General features: G+C 40.8%; 1 protein-coding gene across 6 annotated transcripts in view; it reads left to right on the forward strand.

Moving 5' to 3' along the window:
- The window catches only part of Pid1 (phosphotyrosine interaction domain containing 1), a 294,006-nt gene that overhangs the window by 167,348 nt on the left and 108,510 nt on the right, over positions 1–18,148 (forward strand). For all 6 annotated transcript variants that reach the window (XM_040753184.1, XM_040753185.1, XM_040753187.1 and 3 more), the window contains one exon: positions 8,381–8,527. In XM_040753184.1, coding sequence (XP_040609118.1) covers positions 8,381–8,527 — 147 coding nt within the window. The remainder of the gene's footprint in view (positions 1–8,380; positions 8,528–18,148) is intronic.

An 18,148-nucleotide genomic window follows, 5' to 3' on the forward strand; every position in this document is an offset into this window, starting at 1 on the left:
GACCCACGGAGGAGCTATGCAACAGAGTTTCCGTTTTCGTAGGAAGAGTGAAGTATTGTGCTTTGAGATTATAACATCTTGTTATAATCATTGCTTTGTATTAATTACAATTTTTAATCTCTTACTGTGCCAGTTTACAAATTAGCTTCATGATAGTTATGCATGTAAAAGAAAAACCAGTTTATCCAGGATTCAGTTTCACCTGCGGCTTCATCCATCCACTGAGAGTCTTGGAATGTATGAATCTTGGAATCTATGAATAAGGGAAGGAATAGTCCAGGAATTAAAACACAACTTAATTAATGCATATGTGTGTGGGTATATGTTTATTTGTATACACACATATGTTTATGTGTATACACTTGACATAACTACATAATACCATCAGTTCTCTGAGGGAGCCTCTTCTTACCTGGAGGGTTTGGGCTTGCTGGCTGGGCATGTAGATATTTATGTGTTCCTCATTTGTACTTTACTGAGTAAATCTGTTATGTTGAAAAAGTAAAAATGCTTCTACAGTCCAAACTGCGAATAAATTTGGATGTGTAAATGAAACTATTTTCAGTTAGTTTAATAATAACTCCTTCTTTAATACAGACAGGCAGGTTTTTAAACACACAGTTATCTAGGTGCAGGCTTTTAAAATGATACCTGACTGTTTTGAGGAAGACATTCAGTGGGGATGATTGACTTGATTAGCCTTGATTATGTATAGATTACTTGCTATGTATTTTAAAAGCTGTTTTACTTTTAGTCTTTTTCTGTGAAATACAAGAACAAAATATTTGGAAATTGAAATTGAAAACTTCTCGTAAAAATAGACAGAATGTCTTATAAAAGTGACCAAAAGGATCACCATGACTTTTTTTCTCATATTTGGGGTCTGGATACACTTTATTAAGTGACTTGTTAGTGAACCACCTGGGAGCATCAATTTTCTTAGGAGAGCTTTTGGCTGCAGATTTCGAGGACCTGTACAGATTAGCATTTGCTCAGAACACTGAAGTCTCCCATTCCTCTGAACCTCCTGCCCCCCCACCCCATCCCCTTTCCTTTTGGTCCTCTTCAGAACCTTTAGCCTTTCTGAAGCTTGCTTAGGGCCCTGCTCAGTTAGTAATGCAGAAGTGACAGCTGACCACTAGGGTTGACTTCAAGAGGTAGAGTGCAAGATTAGAATCCTGACTCTGTCCTGATTTGAGGATACAGTTCCTGGAATCTCATGGAAAGGGGATAGGACTTGCCTTCAGGGAATGCTTTCTGTTTTGGGTACTGAATCAATACAAAGGTGAGATACGACCCAATTTGAATTGGTAAAATATGTAAATCCCTGCCAGCTAAACTGTGAGAGATTAATGTCTGAATAGGAATAGAGAGCGATGCCAACTGTAAAATTATACAGGGCACGGTGATTACCCCATCCGCATAATGGGGTTTGATTTAGAGGCTCTATTTTGGACTCACACATAAAGAGCTGAGCTCTGTCTCGTTTGTCCAGGACAGTGCCCTAATTTTCTCCATTATTCACTTTCCCTTAGGAATGAAAGACACATTTTCTTTATGGAGCTCTGTGCAACTTCGGTTTAGAGGCAGCAGCCTTTCCAGGCTCCTCTCTGCTGTTTCTCTTCTGTTGCCTTTGGGTAATGCTACTGGATCTCATGCTTTGAAGTTGCATCATCCTCATTGCACCTGTTTAGCTGCGCAATGAGCCAGTGATAGCTTTTCTTGACGTGTCTGAGTCTAGCATTAGAAAGTTGATGGATTTGAGAGACCCAGTCTCAAGTGGGGTGCAAGGCTGTGAAGTTCTTTCAGAACTGGGGATAATATTTAGGTCTTCATAATGTGGTGAAGCCCTTGCCATCAATTCATTGTTGTTGCTGGTATACTATGTGGCCATCTCTTGAGACCTGGAAATTATCTTCCTGTGGAGCAGTTCTGAGAACATCATCTGAGACACAACTTTGGGATTACATGACTTATTTTATGTCATGGCTTCTTAGACACTTTGCACTTGTGAAATATTTTTTACCAAGAAATTTTTTGTGACCTCCATGGATATAGGTGTGTAAAATAGGCATGGAAGTAAACTGGTTACTGGTAAACCGTAAAGAAGATTATTTTGAAATAATTCTCTGGCAGACGCATAATTTTATTTTTCATTAAAGGTGAAAACAATTTCACATAATAATGAGGCATGCTTATTTATTTTTGCAAAGTAGATATATCTTGACTGAATGTGAGGACACAGAGTAGCTTCAACATTTTTCAGTGTTGATTGGTATTTTAATTTTATAATCGCCAGTGCTGAGAATGCTGTTTTCTATAAACACACAGTACAAAATGGTAAAAATGCACTTAAGGCCATTTTAGCAATTGTTGAAAATTCTGTCCTTATTACAAGTCAGCAATCCAAACAATTTTTAAGAACAATTATTCTAGTACTAATGTGATAAATGCTAAGGAATGATCTTAGGTAGGAGAATGTTGGAAATTGTGCAGATTGTTATATTTCTATGAGAACAGAACACAAAAACACTACAATCCATTATGTAGGAGTCTCTAGTGTAAGCCAAGGTGTTTTAGGCTGTGTCTTTCTTTTGGTGTTACGCAGAATGAAGGTATGTATAAGGCAAAATGTAAATGTTGTGTGTTTAGAACCAAGGTGCAATGAAATCTAGCTACCTATGGTAGACTGCTGTTAGAAGCACCTACAGTTCATCACATCTTTGAGTTTGAATTAGGTTTTTATCGTTGCACATTCATAAGTTCTTTATTGCCACTTTTGGTGAACCCCACATTCCTTTTCTTGACCTGAAATGAGGTTGCAACCCAGTATATAAAGCAATGTTTGAGCTGTTAGTGGGTACTTTATCATGGTGCCTTGACTGTTCAAAGAAGTATGAGATTAATTTTTAAAAAGCATAGTATATTTGTGTTTTGATGGTTTATATGTTTTGATTGTTTATAAGTATAATCTCATACTGGTTTTCTTAGGAGATGTATTTTGTTTTCATTGATATATTTATTTTATTACAAATTAGCTTTACTGGGTTACTTTATTTGCAAGGAACAGGTATCTGGCTTATGGCTACTAAAGCAGGAGAAAGAATGTAATGATTCATATTGTGAGTACCAGACACATTTGAACCCAGGAGCTGAAGGATGCCAAGGGGCTGTCTCTCCACATCACAGATTTTCTGTTGTCTATGAGTTTCAGACTGACCTTGAAGGATAAAGTTACATTACCTATGTAGCAGCATAGAACAATTTGTTCAAGCAACCTTGAGTTTCCTGTGAACCAATGCTTTTAGACATGGATGTGTGGCACTCTGTCAGCCTATGACATGCAGATTTTCTAAAACCCAGGATATAAATGTTGGTGAAGTTTCTCCTAGGAAGGGAGCAGCCATGTGCTCTTAGCAGAAATAGCTCCCACGCTTACAGTTGTACCTAAGATGTTTAATAGCAAGGTCAAGGTTAGAGTCAATGTTAATTTGCCATAAAGAATGAATTACTGCAGACACAACAGCTCATCAAGTATCCACATTATGTCCCCTCTTTATCTTCATCTTTTCCATAGAAGGCAAAGAGGACCACACTATTAGGAGCCAGAATTTCTATTTAAAAATCATTTTCTGTCATTCATTTTATTATCTTAGCTTTTTTGACCTGTCCTAAAGAGCTCAGTCAGGCCGGGTATTTGTCATATGATTTGAGTCTCTGCAAACCTCCGGGAGCCTCCAAGCAGAGACTGACATTTTATTTCTTCACCTGTTATGCTGACCCCATATTCATCTGAGCACAGTCAGGACTGAGTGGCATGAATCAGTGAGTGACAGTTTGACCCAAGCCTGGCTGATTGTGTAAGCCCAAGCTCTGAAGTGGCTGAGGCTGCACACACAACATAGTATCCTGAAGTTATTTTTAGGTTTCCTACCTTAAAATATGTTTAAAATTTTTCATATAAGTAAAATGTGTATTTATCTGAGTGAAAATGCCATGGAGTCCATTGAGGCCTCAGATCATCTGGGGCTGAGTAACAGGTGTTTGTGAGTCACGACGTGCTTGCTAAAAGCTGAGCTTAGGACTCTGGAGGAGCAGCAAGTTCGAGACCCTGGCCTCAATCTCCAGTACTGATAATAAGGCTTGGGTGGCGTGTGTGTGTGTGTGTGTGTGTGTGTGTGTGTGTGTGTGTGTGTGTGTGTGTGTAAATTCTCTCTGGTTTGGTGGAGGATTTGCAACCACTCTAAATCACTGAGCCATCTCTGAAGCCCTTGGATTTTCTTTTTTAACTGTTTGTTTCTTTTATTTTGCTCCTTTGTCAGTTAATTACAGGTCAGAGTGGCCTGTTGGCAACTTCTAACTACAAAACTAACACACACAAGTACAATAGATGCTCAAGAATTTGAAACTATTTGAACCCTCCTGTATGCTGTGACTGAGCCTATAGTTGTGGGATTTGGTCCTATTATAATGACAATAGTGCCATGAAAACAAGCTCAGAACTTGTAGGTAGTGTGACTATCTTACCTTGCTGAAAAGGAACCCACAGTTAGAGTCATTTTAGGAATTCCCTGGGTGTCAGGAGGCAGAATATGTGACAATCTGGAACAATGGCTTCTTGGAGCTCCAGGAGTCTCCCTACACCATGGTAAAAGAGATTGGCCACAATGGACCCCCACTTGATACTTGATCTTCCCAGAATGTCTTCCTTTTATCTTTCTCATCTTTCTGCCCTAGTTTCTTTCCCAGAAGCAGTTTCTTTCCCTGATTTCATTCTCTTGCTCAGTGACCCCTATGGTATTCTTCAGACAACTTGCACCACTCTGCGGTTCCAAAATCTACACTTCCAGTGGACAGAACGCATTGATTAGGAGCCACACTAAGCGTTCAGCTTCTTGCTTCCTTCTACTCCCCTCTCCTCTCCAGTTCCCTCCCTTCCCCTCTCATCTGTCTAACAATCTAGGAAATGTAAAGACAAGTCACTTTTCCACTTAAAACCCTATCTGAGCTGGTCATTTTGTTTCCTAAAAGATGGCTGCATCCAGAGACACAGAACTATTGGGATATACAGATCCTCCAAGGAGGAATTTATGTCTGCAGTCATGGGAGCTGGCTAGATAAGCCAGAAGTTGAGACTATAAGACAAGTTGTCAGGAAGAATGGGCCAGGACTCTTGGACTAGGGGCTAGTCCACAGTAGACGTATTCTTCCTCATCCAGGAAGCCTGAGCTCAATTCTTAAAAGTTTTTTTTTCAGTAGATAACCACACCTGAATCATCTAGAACAATCTCCCTTACCTCAAGCCTTCAGTCCTGTCTGCAAAACACTCTCACAGCAACACCCAGGTGAATGTCAGGATCAATAACTGGGTACTATGGTCTAGACAGTGGGCACGTATATCTATCCACCAGAGCCCTCATTTGAAGACTCCTGAAATACAAACTTTGATATGTTATGAATTCCCAAACCTTTGCATCTTTACATGAATTATATGAAGTAATTAAAGAACTATTTATTCTTAAATGAATATACTTATATATGTATATTATTGGATATATGTCCAGGAAGGACAACTTGGATGAGGTAGCAAGAAGGTAAGTCTATGAACTCTGATTTAGAGGTCATTATTTTAAATTGGTGGTTTGAATTTTCCTTTCAATACATTAGTTTCTCTACCTTCCAGAATGATCCACTGATGTCTGTGCTTATTGAGGCACCATTTAGGTACCTTTGATAGTTCATGGAATTAAACAGCTTGTGTACCTGTGGTTCTTACATTCTTGGGAAAGACTCAGATAAACAAAACAACTACAAGATCATGTAGAGGTGATAAGGTGTAGTGAATGATAAGAGTAATAAAGAGTAAGAGGAGAGAGAGACAGTGCCGGGTGTGTGTGTGCAAAGCTATCTACATAATATGCAGGCTCCAATGTGAAATGCAAATTTAGTGTCTCCTAATCAGAGCCTAGGAAAATACATAAAGCTTTCTGCTTGGCTCATGAATCTCTTCCCAGGAACATCCCAGCAGTTTCTTATCATTATTTACTATTTAGTTCTGCTCCAAGGAAAGAAAAAAAAAAAGACAGAAACAAAAGATGGAAGCGTTAGATGACCACCATGAGCATCTATGGTGCTCTCCTTCAGTGCAAAGGTAGGGGTAGAGTAGCAGCCTGTGCAGTTAGCATTTCCCAGATCAGCCTGTGGTTTGCTTTTATTCAAGGAATAAAGGTGCTGCATGACACTGCCCTTCCCGCTTGAATTTTATTTCTTGATATGTGTACATCATGTTCCACCTTGGGCCAGGTGATGAGCAGGGAAGAACCACAGGGGGCAGTAACTGTGATTGCCCCATCTCTCCCTTCCTTCCTGTGCTGTTATTTCATTGTAGGTTGTTGCCAGATCCAATGAAGGGATGCCATGGAAAGGAGAGGGCTCCTGATCCCTTGTGTTTCTAGAACATAGTTGACTTTGTACTTGAAGTAAATTCTGACTCCTAAAGGTGGCCTCTCTGGCTGTCTATGTCCTTGCTTCCACAGTCATAGGCTTAACATCTTGTCTTCTACTCACCTTGACTCTTGATGCATTCTAGGTATCTGGTCCCATCAGAATTCTTAGTCACGGGCCATCACTTATACAAGTGGGAAGTGATGATTGAGGAGGCTCCTCTTATTGTTGTCATCTCCTGTTGTGACCGTGTTCACAAGCAAAACACAAATCCAAACATACACTTATTATGGGTAGGGAACTTGGGGGCCTGGTGGGGAGGGAATGGGTAGAAGGGGAGGGAGAGGGAGCTGGGATTGACATGTAAAACAAACTTGTTTCTAACTTAAAAAAAAAAGGAAGAAGTAAAAAAAAAAAAGAATCTCAATATGAGTACTAAGCCAAGTAAGAAATTCTTTGGGGGGTGTGGCTCTCTTGAGCAGGGGGTTCTATGTGTTGGACAGGTTGTATGCTCATGAAGTTGTGTGTGTGTGTGTGTGTGTGTGTGTGTGTGTGTACCTGGGTGTATACACTTTTAGATAGTACTGATGGTAGAGATAGGTGACAAAAGCGTTTATGAAAGTGAGGACACCAGTCTTCCAGATACCTTGGGTAGAAGCAGCATGTTTTGAGGTTCCAGAATACATGTGTCTTTGGTGTATTCTCAAATACTAAGGAGGCTGCAGTGGCTGGAACCAAAACTGAAAGCATGAGGGACAGTGAGTCTCTGAGTTATAAATAGCTTCAGCAGCTAAAGTAAGAGCTTTTTTTTTTCTATGAAAAGATGAGGATACTTGGGAGAGTTTTAGTAAAGGCATAACATACTATACCACAGCTGAAGTTTAGAAGAATCTGTTTGACTTTTGCGTGGTGATACTTTATATTGGGAGCATGTTAGAAGTGAAGGAAATAGTTGGATGCTGTTACAATAGTCTAAATGAGGATAAAACCTGCTGTTGGGTGGCATAATGTCCTGGTAAGTTTTTATTGTCAATCTGACAGGATCTTAAGTCACCTGGGAAGAGGAAACCTCAAATGAGGAAGTACCTCAATCATATTGGTCTGTGGCAACATCTGTGGGAAAAGGTTTTGATTAATGATTGATGTGGGAGGTCCTGCCTACTGTGGGTGTACCCATCCCTAGGTAGGTTGACTGGAACAAGGTGGTGAGTGAGCCAGTAAGCAACATCCCTCCGTGGTTACTGCCTCCAGATTCCTATTTTGAGTTCTTGTCCTGACTTTCCTGAGTGATGAGTGTGACCTGGGAGTGTAGGCAGAAATAAACCCTTTCCTCCCAAAGTTGCTTTTGGCTAGAGCATTTTATCACAGCAACAGAAAGGAAATTAGAATGCATAGATGGCAATTGTCAAACCCAGCCACATTTGGAACAGTTTTCAAAACTGATGCATTGGGCTGCCTATGCAAATGCTGTGTCCCTGGAATCTTAGCTGGAAACAACAAAGAAGGGTAGCCTGCTGAGCAGAAAATTTCCCAATGTCCTACAACCAGTTCAGGAGAGAGCTTGGCAGGGCAGGGAACAAAAGTCTCACGGGCTTTGCTCTATTGTCCTTACCTGATCATCCTTTCTGATGATGCTGAGTCTACACCGATCATGTCTCTAAGAATTCATACACATGCCTTGGAAAAGCTCCTTAGATGATCAAGTCTTGGGCGAGATGATGCCACCATCATGTTGTATCTTCTTGTCTCTCCTTGGGACAGACTGTTTCTGACAGCTTCATTTTAGTCCAATCTTTATAGAATTTTGCCCTCTCCATTGAATAAATATCTCTTGGCCTCACTTACTACAACAGAATATTAAGACAAAGCATTTGCTACTGAGTTTGATATGCATCCAAGTGATTTAACTCTCTTGGTCTGTTTCTCTGTGTTTCAGCACTTCCAGACCATGCTGAAGTCTAAATTGAATGTCCTAACACTGAAAAAGGAACCTATTCCAGCAGTCATCTTCCATGAGCCAGAAGCCATTGAGCTATGTACCACCACACCACTGATGAAGACAAGGACTCATAGTGGCTGCAAGGTACAGGACATGGGGCCAACAGTGCTTCTCTTGGTGGGCCAGACACAAGCATGTATGACATGAGGGTCTTGTTCCCCAGGGGTGTTCATGTTTCAAGAATGAAAATATTACATGACTTGCAAGCTTATTGAGTGATATTGGTTTGAACTCACATCCTGATTTTTTTTCTCTCAACAATTGAACATTTTTCATCATTTGGGGGCATGCATCAACCATATAGGCTTTAGTATGTGTGCATGAAATTACATTCTTATTATATTTCAGTGGCTATATGAAATTTTAAGTTTCATAAGGGAAGTATTACTTTTTAAGAATTATTTTCCATGCACATGTGGCATGTGGTGTGTGTGTGTACATACATACAGGTGCTCATGGAGACTGGAAGAGCATTGACAGATTCTTGGAGCTGGGGTTTCAGGCAGTTATACGCTGCTAGATATGGTGCTGGGATCTGAACTCCAGTCTTCTGCAAGAGCAGCAAGTGCTCTTGAGCATTAAGCCATCATTTCTGTCCACAGGGAGTTTTGTCTTTCATGGTCGTCCTCCTTTTGTATTTACAATCTGAATAAAACATATCATAAAGAATGAAAATACCCAGCCTCAAACCAAAGCAAAATAATACTGAAACTTCCAAGTCTTTGGGGCTTATTTTGCATTTTTTTCTTTGCTTCCGCTCTCAAATTTTATACTAGTATTCATGCATCAGAAGCTGTAGCAAACAAAAGCACTTTTTCATTCATGCAAACTACAATGCTGACATGGAAACAAAACTAGAGACAAAATGTCCAATTTTGGTACATTTTTTAGATTTTTTTCTCATATCCCATTTTTTTGCTTGAGTTAGTGAATATAGAAATAAGAGATAATAAAGAAAATATGTTTTGTGCATATTTACCACTAGGGGCTTGTTTATGGTGGAGAAAATGCATATTTGTTTATGGCATTTTTTAAAAACCTCTTGGACCCACCCTTCTCATTTCCTGTTGTTGAAGAAGCAGGTCCTACATAGCTGTGGTCAGGTTGGAACCTGCAGCAATCTGGGGTGACAGTAGTCACACAAACCCTCACACACACATCCTTTCATTCCACACATACCTACTGCATTCTCAGTATCTGTCAGGCTCTGGGAAGAATGTGGACAAGACCCATAACATCTTTATGGAATTTTAACTGCTGGTTGTGAGTCAGAGGAGGAGAAAATGCATATTATAAGCCATTGATTTGTAAGAGCAAGTTTGTAAAGAGCTTCTGGGTGACTCCTTTCAGGTAAAAAAATACAAGGACTACTGAGTCTTAGAAGTGATTGTGGCCTTGCTGTCACTTTGAAGGGAAAGAAATGGGCCAATGAGCTTGGGAAGCTGAGAAAGATTTGAGTGGTGTGGTCAAGCTAAGCAGAGTTTTATGGTCATGCCAAGGAGTTTCTATATTGATCTCAGTATAATGATGATTTAGGCAAGTGAGTTAAGGCTCCATTTTTTAAAGGATAATTTTGATAAGGTAACTCTCCCTTCTAAGAGTAATTGACTAGAGGAAGAGTATTATGAAGCATCCTTGGGTTCCCTATGTGAAAGCATTTGACTGGATGGAGGCAATGTATGAAATAGACTTGGGTGTACCACATGCAGTACTACTGGTGAAGAGCCAAGGAGCTGGAAAAATATTGATGACATTGGAAAGTGACTGGAAATCAAGCCTGTGCATACCATTTAGGAGATGTGCTCATGTCATTGTGAATTACATTCCAATTAGAAAAGATGGTGCCTTGAAGCAAGATGAAGTAGGGACAAATTTAAGGATGACAGCTTCATTTGATGGAGTCCACAGTGTGAGCTTAAAATGCAAAGGAGAGTTAAATATATGTTACAAAATGAAAATGGTGTAGTTGCCCACTCTTTTAATCCCATCACTTGGGAGGCAGAGGCAGGTGGGTCTCTGAGATTTTGATTCCAGTCTGGTCTATATGGTGAATTCTAGGACAGCCAGAGATACATAGTGAGACCCTGGCTTGAAAACAAAACAGAAGGAGTCATAGCAACCTCATTCACACAAGAAAGGGTGTGTGTGTGTGTGTGTGTGTGTGTGTGTGTGTAAGAGAGAGAAAGAAGGAAAGAAAGAGAAGGAGAAAGGAAGGGAGAGGGGAAGAGAGATGGGGCATTTTCTGGAGGAATAAATGAATAAAAATGTAAAACATTCCTTTTCTGGAGAGTGTAGAGTTCAGTAATCATCTTTTTTTTTTCTATGTATATGTACTGCCCTTAAGCTGTGCTCACTATTTTACTTCTAAAAGGATATTGGGGATCTGGGGTTATGGGGATCTGGGGTGGTGGGGAGGTGGGGAGATAGGGAGTTGGTTCATTGGTTAAAGAGTACTTATTGTTTTTGCAGAGACCAGAGTTAATTTCTCAGCACCCATTTCAGGTGGCCAACAACTACCTGTATCTCTAACTCTAGGGTAGTGGTTCTCAATCTGTAGGTCATAACCCCTCTGGGGAGTTGAATGACACTTTCACAGGGTTTGCATAGCATATCAGATATCATACATAGCAGATATTTACATTATGATTCATAATAGCAGCAAATTACAGCCATGAAGTAGCAATAAAAATAATTTTATGTTGTGGAGTCACCCCAACATGAGGAACTATATTAAAGGGTTACAACTTTAGGAAGGCTGAGGACCACTGCTTTAGGGGATCTGACACCCTCTTCGGGCATCCACAGGTACCTTCACTCACAGATGCAATGCCCATACACATACACACATAACTAATTTTTAAAAAGAGATTGGGAAGAAGAGGATTTCAGGTAAGGATATTACATGGGGGCTAGCAGTGTGCAGGTGTCAGTGTGAGTGTCCAGCTGGATGAAGGCGAGTCAGCTGTGATTTCAGCTGAATCCAGGGGAGAGTTTCTGTAACCAGGGTCAAAACCATCCCATTAGACCATCAAAGAACCATATGAAGTCTGCATCCTTAGACATGGTGGAGATTCAAGGCATAGATACTGTACTCCTTGGAGTCAGGTCGGGGCCAACATCTCTGCAGGTCTCTGAGCCTGTCCATTTTATCTGACCTTTCTATCTTTAGGAAGAAAGCCCTCAACATGTGATTCTCCAACTGAATGCTATTGATTTAATACCCCAAATTTCAATTGTCAATATACTGGAACTGAACCCGTCTTTTCAAGGACAATGCCATGCTTGTCTTCAAAGTCATATTCTTTTATTTTTTTAAAGGTTAGGGCTCAGAATTTCTGACATTTCTGTTTAGAAATCCCCAAACCTCCCCCTCTTTCCCCCAGTCATCTTTAAGAACGGAGTCCAGTGTTTTCTCTCTGCTTCTTGCCAGTGAGTAGCTCTGCTCACAAGATGCCAGCTGCAGAAGGAACTCTCTCTCCGACTCACCAGTCCCAGGAATAAAGAGCATAATGTAACGCCGGCCCAGCTGCAGGGCCAGGGTTTGGGACCTTCTGCCTTTACACAGAACTGCTTCTTTTTTCCTAATAGCTCCCAAGATGTAATTGCATAACTTTGGGAAGGGAAAGGGGCAGGAAGAATCAAAGGGGAGGGAAGGGGAGAACGGGTGAGGGTTAGCCTCATCTCAGATATCCTGAATCCCACCCCTCTGATCTGTATTCTCAGTGGGTCCTGGAGAGACTGCCCTGCCCTGCCAGGCTATTCATGTTTTGGGCAGCTGGGTCTTTGTGTGTTCTCCTCTATTGCTGCCACTTTCTTTTTCTTTGGTGGAGTTTTTTTTTTCCAGATAGCCCATTGCATCCCCTTAGGACTGTCACTGGAGCTGCTTTGAACATATGATAGGCCACGTGTGATTTTGCAGCCGGGTGACTGTTCCTTTTCCTGATGCCTCTCTTATATCATGGGATTCCGGGTGTCTTCGCCTTCTTATACACATTTATTGAATCAGCACATACTGAAAGTTCACTGTATGCAGGAGTCATGGTAAAAGGGACCATAGGAAATGCAGTGTGCAAACAAGCAGAAGGAGTATGAGTGGCCTAGCAAGTTACCCAAAAGTTTTTGTTTTTGTTTTGTAAACGGTCTTCTCGATCCTCACAGTAGGGTTACTGTTTATTTACTTAGACAGGATATGTGCATACACGTGTGTGCAGTGCCTAGCATGCAGAAATCAGAGGACAACTTCTTGGGAGTTAGTTCTCTCTTCTAATACACGGGTCCCAGGGATGGAACCCCGGTTTTATCCATCTTGGCACCAGGTTGATTGTCTGTTGAGCCATTTTGATAACCCAGTTACAAGGACTTTTAAAAACGTGTATGTATATGGGAATTCCAAGTCCTTCCTCCCAGGAACTAAGCCTTAGTGATGGAGAGCAGGAGCTCTCACTCTAATGAAATTTACCTGGAGGTGGGCTGTTGAGTGCTTGAGAACTTGACCCACAGAAGGATATGACGGGTAATATAAATGTGAGTAACCTGAGCACTGACTGACGGCCATGCTATGGTGAAAGCGATCATGTAATTATTTCACTAGACCCATAAATGACAGGTCTGAATGGATTTGACAAAGCAGGCCAAGACATCTAAGCGGGCAGGGGAGGGGGGGCGACAGGGCTCTGCAGTTTCTGCACAGACTTGTATGCTCTGTGCCTCTGTGTGTCGTGACCTCAAGGGGGCGCTGTCATTCCTTTCACAGACTTACTTCCAGGTCCATTTCCAGTTTTCTGAAAACTGGAATAAAATAGAGATTATGTTATTATGATAATGGTGATGACGAGTGGTGACAAAAAATACTAATACAGGAATTGTCATTCTGGAGAGCAGCTGCTGGTTACTGTGTTTACTGTGTCTGTGTGCCTTTCCTGGTGAAGAATGAGTTAAGGACCATGTATGTGCACCCCATATCGCAGATGAGCTAGTTGAGGCAACAAGGCATTCCTTATCCTGTCTTTGACACACAGTGAATAATTGACAGAATGCAGGTGTGTCCCAGTCTCTGTAGTAACGAATTCTGTGCTTCTTCACAAACAGACTAGTGGTCGTGCCCCTCTATAGGTATAAATTGTTTGAACCTTTGTACCATTAATTTTAAAGTCACTTCTTTTATCCACAGTTTCTGTGAATAACTTCTTAGGGGCCAGAGACATGGTGAAATGTCTATTATGGATACTTTCCCTTTGTCTATTTTACTGAATTACAATTTTAATTATAAAATTTTATTGGGTATTATGTGCAATGATCAAATCATAGTATTTAACATTACCATCCACATAAATGTAAAAGTTAATAATTCAGCCGGGCGTTGGTGGCGCACGCCTTTAATCCCAGCACTCGGGAGGCAGAGGCAGGCGGATCTCTGTGAGTTCGAGGCCAGGCTGGACCGACAGCCTCCAAAACAGAGAAACCCTGTCTCGTAAAAAAAACCAAAAAACAAAACAAAACAAAAAGTTAATAATTCAAGAATTGCTCAAACATATGCAGTAGTATGTAGAGTTCAATAATTATATATGATATGTACTGGTCAGATCATGGTAATTAATGCTTTTAACTTTTTATCAATACTGTTTAGAGCCCTTTTAACTCTTCTCTAATATTTATCTGCAAAGTATTTAATAGGTTACTGTTAACTGTAGCCATCCCACTGTTATCTGAACAGCAGAGTTTATTACTTCTAACTGTCTGGGGGGAGAGAGAGAGAGAGAGAGAGAGAGAGAGAGAGAGAGAGAGAGAGAGAGAGAGAGAGAGAGAGAGAGAGAGAGAGAGAGAGAAACAGAGAGAGAGAAACAGAGAGAGAGAAACAGAGAGAGAGAAACAGAGAGAGAGAGAGAAACAGAGAGAGAGAAACAGAGAGAGAGAAACAGAGAGAGAGAAACAGAGAGAGAGACAGAGAGAGACAGAGAGAGACAGAGAGAGACAGAGAGAGACAGAGAGAGACAGAGAGAGACAGAGAGAGACAGAGAGAGACAGAGAGACAGAGAGAGACAGAGAGAGAGTCTTTGGGAATCACCACTGTGAATTTTCATGGATTCATTATGTTTCAACAATCATGTAAGACATGGGTGTTAGTGTTTCATGGCTGTGACAAACTATCTGATATTGACAGTGTGGTAGGAGGAAAGGCTGGTTTTGGTTCAGGGCTGCAGACCATAATTGCTTGTCTAAGTTGCTTTGGGATTGTGGCAAAGCTGAACATCATGACAAAAAACACGGTGGGATGAAAGATGGAAGAGGGGAAGGAGGAGGAAGAGAAGAGAAGAGAAGCAGCCATGTTCCCAGCTCTCCCCAGGAGCATGCATGCCCTCTTTTTCCTGTCTCCTACAGCTATAGCTTACATATCAAACCTTTTACCACCGCTTGACAATGTCCTCACCTGGGACCACACCTTAGCACATGATCACGGGGTGCCATTTAAAGTCTTAACCACAGGGCTGGAAAGGTACCTCGGTTGGTAAAGTGCATGCTGAGAAAGCATGAATTTGGATACTCAGCACACATGTAAATGGCTGGGCATGGTTGTACTTGCCTGTAACCTCTGCTATGAGGGGGTGAAGGATAGCAGCAGAGAAAGATGGATCCTTGAAGCCCATTGACCATCCAGCCTGCCTGAATCATTGAGCTTCAGTGAGAAATACTGTCTCAAAAATATAAAGATGAAAAACAATTGAGGAAAGACATTTGATGTTGACCTCTGGCCTTCATATCTGTGTATACACCTGTACCTAAATGAACACTTTCACACATATACACACACGAAATAGTGAATCCATCAGACACTAGTGCCACATATATGCACAACACAGGAACTAATTTAAAAATATAAACCATAACAGTAGAGAGCATGTATTTTAATCTTTTTGTTTCTTACTAAATTTACTTAATATAATATCCCCCAGTTCCATATGTTTTGCTTCAAAAGATAGCATTTCACTGTTTCATGGTTGAAAAACATCCCACTTTCTTTATCTGCTATATTTTACTTGCCATACTTACCAGTTTATCTACTGCTGGGTAACTAGATACCTTACCTTGCCTTAGTTGTTTTTGGGACTAGTGCAGGAACAATATGAGTATGCAGATCTCTGGGTAAGCTGTTGATATCATTTTACTTTGTACTCATATCGAGAAGTGACATGGCTGCCTCATATGGGAAGGGTAGCTTTTGTTTCTTGAGGACCTTTCATAAGGTTCTCCATCAAGGCTTTACTATTTTGTGTCTTGGCTCACAATGTCCTTGCCAGCATCTTTTGTTTTTAAGTCAAAACCATTCTAGCTGGATGGAGGGTCCATCTCATGCAATTTGGGCTTATGTTCCTCATTTTTTCAATTGCCAATGTCACTTTTATCCTGGAGAAGTATTTATTTATATCCCCGCCCCATTTTAAAGTTGGATTCTTTGAGATTTCTTTGTTAATCTCACTTTTAGCCTCTTTAGGTATCTGTTCTGCATACCAACCCTTTGTAAGATGAATGTTTTGAAACATTTCTTTTCATTCTGTAGACTGTCTCCCTACAGTCGGTTTTCTGTGCTGTACTAAGTAGGAGCCCAAAGACATGGGAAGAAAAGCCAGTAGAAAGAGTATGTTATCTGATGGCCTTGCTTACCTAAGGGTCCAAAGCTCAGGAATGTACCTTATTTAATTGGTGTAGAATTTTATCTTTTCTTACAAAAATCACATGTTAGCTCAAAATTGTCCGACTCCAGTTCCAGGGGATCTGACACCCTCACACAGACATACATGCAGGCAAAATCACCAATGCAAATAAAAATAAATTTAAAAATTAAAAAGAAAGCAAGACAGCAGTGTGCTATGTATCATCTGGCTCTACCCAAAACATACCAGTAATTCAGATTCTCAAATTCGGTTTTCTAAAAAAAAAAAAAAAAAGACACAATCTACACTAAAAGGCAATATACTTTACAAAATGCATTATATATAACATATGAATGTAGAATTTGCTAGGGAAATTTGCACACATATGCATGCATGCATACACATGCTCACCATGCCCAGTGAGTTCCTGCTCTGTATATAAAGTCCATTGCACAGAGCTCCTCTGCTATTCCATGGCACTCACAAGTATGAACTAAAATATCAGCATTATGGTGGTTGTGGGGGGATTGAAACACATCCTAAATCATATGTCTCTTATTTAAAGCATTTTTGTAAAGCTCATGGTTGGTGGTCATTTCAGAGTACAAGAATATAAAGTAAAGAAGGAGCGTGGCTCAAGGGATCATCTCAGTGGAAGAAAGAAAGATCAGAGTGTAGGAAGGTGGGTGACAGACAGTTAGTGCCAAACATGCCTGTTTGGAGCTGAGTTTGTCTGCACTGACTCTGGGTTTAACCAGTCTTTGCCCTACACCTTCTCAGTACACCTGGAGATCATGAGGGATGCCCAGTCTGCTGGGCCCTGCTCTCTGTTTTGAACAGAGGAAACATGTGGCGTTCCCCCCATTCTCTTCCTGTCTCACTTCCCTACTTCCCACCCTGTCTTCTCTCTGAAGTTTGAGGAGTGTCCAACATTCTTTGTCCTTTCATCTTCCATGGAGAGCCACATCAGCAAGTCACTAAAGCCTGATGTCTCACTGAAATCCCAATATATCCTATTCTATCTTCCCTAGGGGGCACTGGCTTGGTGCTGTAGAAAGCTCCATCTAAGGACTTTGCTGTCCTCTTCTCACTGTAAGATCAGACACTATCCAGCAAACTGGTTTTCAGCAAAGAGTTAATGATCTAATGATCCATAAGCCATAACAGTGTGTAGGCCACATTTTCTTGAGATCCTTTGAATTCAAGAGAAGCAGTAATAATCCCTTGGTGTTCATTTTAAACACAAGCTCATGTTTTGTTTTTCCCCATTAGCACCCATTCACACACACGAATCCAGTGATTTCTATTACATAGATTTTCCCTTTTGAAATCAGCTTTTTATTTGAATATCAAGACAGAATTCAAGTGAAACAAAGAATATCGTATTAGTCGCTTTTATGTTGCTGTAACCAAATACCTGACCAAAATAACTTAAGAAGAAAGGTTTGTTTCATCCATGACTGCATAGGGGTGTGACTGTGGCTGTGGCTGTGGCTGTTCTGCCCCCTTGCAAATGGACAGAACTCTTGGCAGCAGAACCCTATGTTGGGACACTCACATCATGGGATACTGGAAGTGGAAAGAAGGGATAAAGAACCAATGCAACGAATTGGATATGCTTCCAGTGAGATATTTCCTCCATCTTAGACTCATATCCTGTCTCTTATCACTCCTCAAATACTATTGTCATATTATGAGTCCATCAAGGGATTAATCAATCCACTCCAACAGAACCCTTGTGAGCCAATACTTTCTGGAAACACTATCATAGACACACCCAGAGATGTGCTTTACTGATTGACACATGACTCAATATGATGGAGTTAGCAATGGGCAGTGATGGTCACAAGCAGTCACACACAGAGTACACATAGGCTCCTTATTGTTACTGTTTATCTAAGTCAGGGTGTGTGATGGCTAAGCCATGTTTTCTCTCTTCTCTCTCAGATTCCTTTGTAAGCAGATCTAAACACTCCAACTTCTTGCTTCCTTAAATTTAAGATGGGGTTGGCGGGGGGGGGGTCGGGAGGCTGACAGTAGTCAAAAGCTATTGTTT

This window comes from Mesocricetus auratus, unplaced genomic scaffold, assembly GCF_017639785.1.
Source record: "Mesocricetus auratus isolate SY011 unplaced genomic scaffold, BCM_Maur_2.0 Super-Scaffold_100010, whole genome shotgun sequence".
NCBI lineage: Eukaryota > Metazoa > Chordata > Mammalia > Rodentia > Cricetidae > Mesocricetus > Mesocricetus auratus.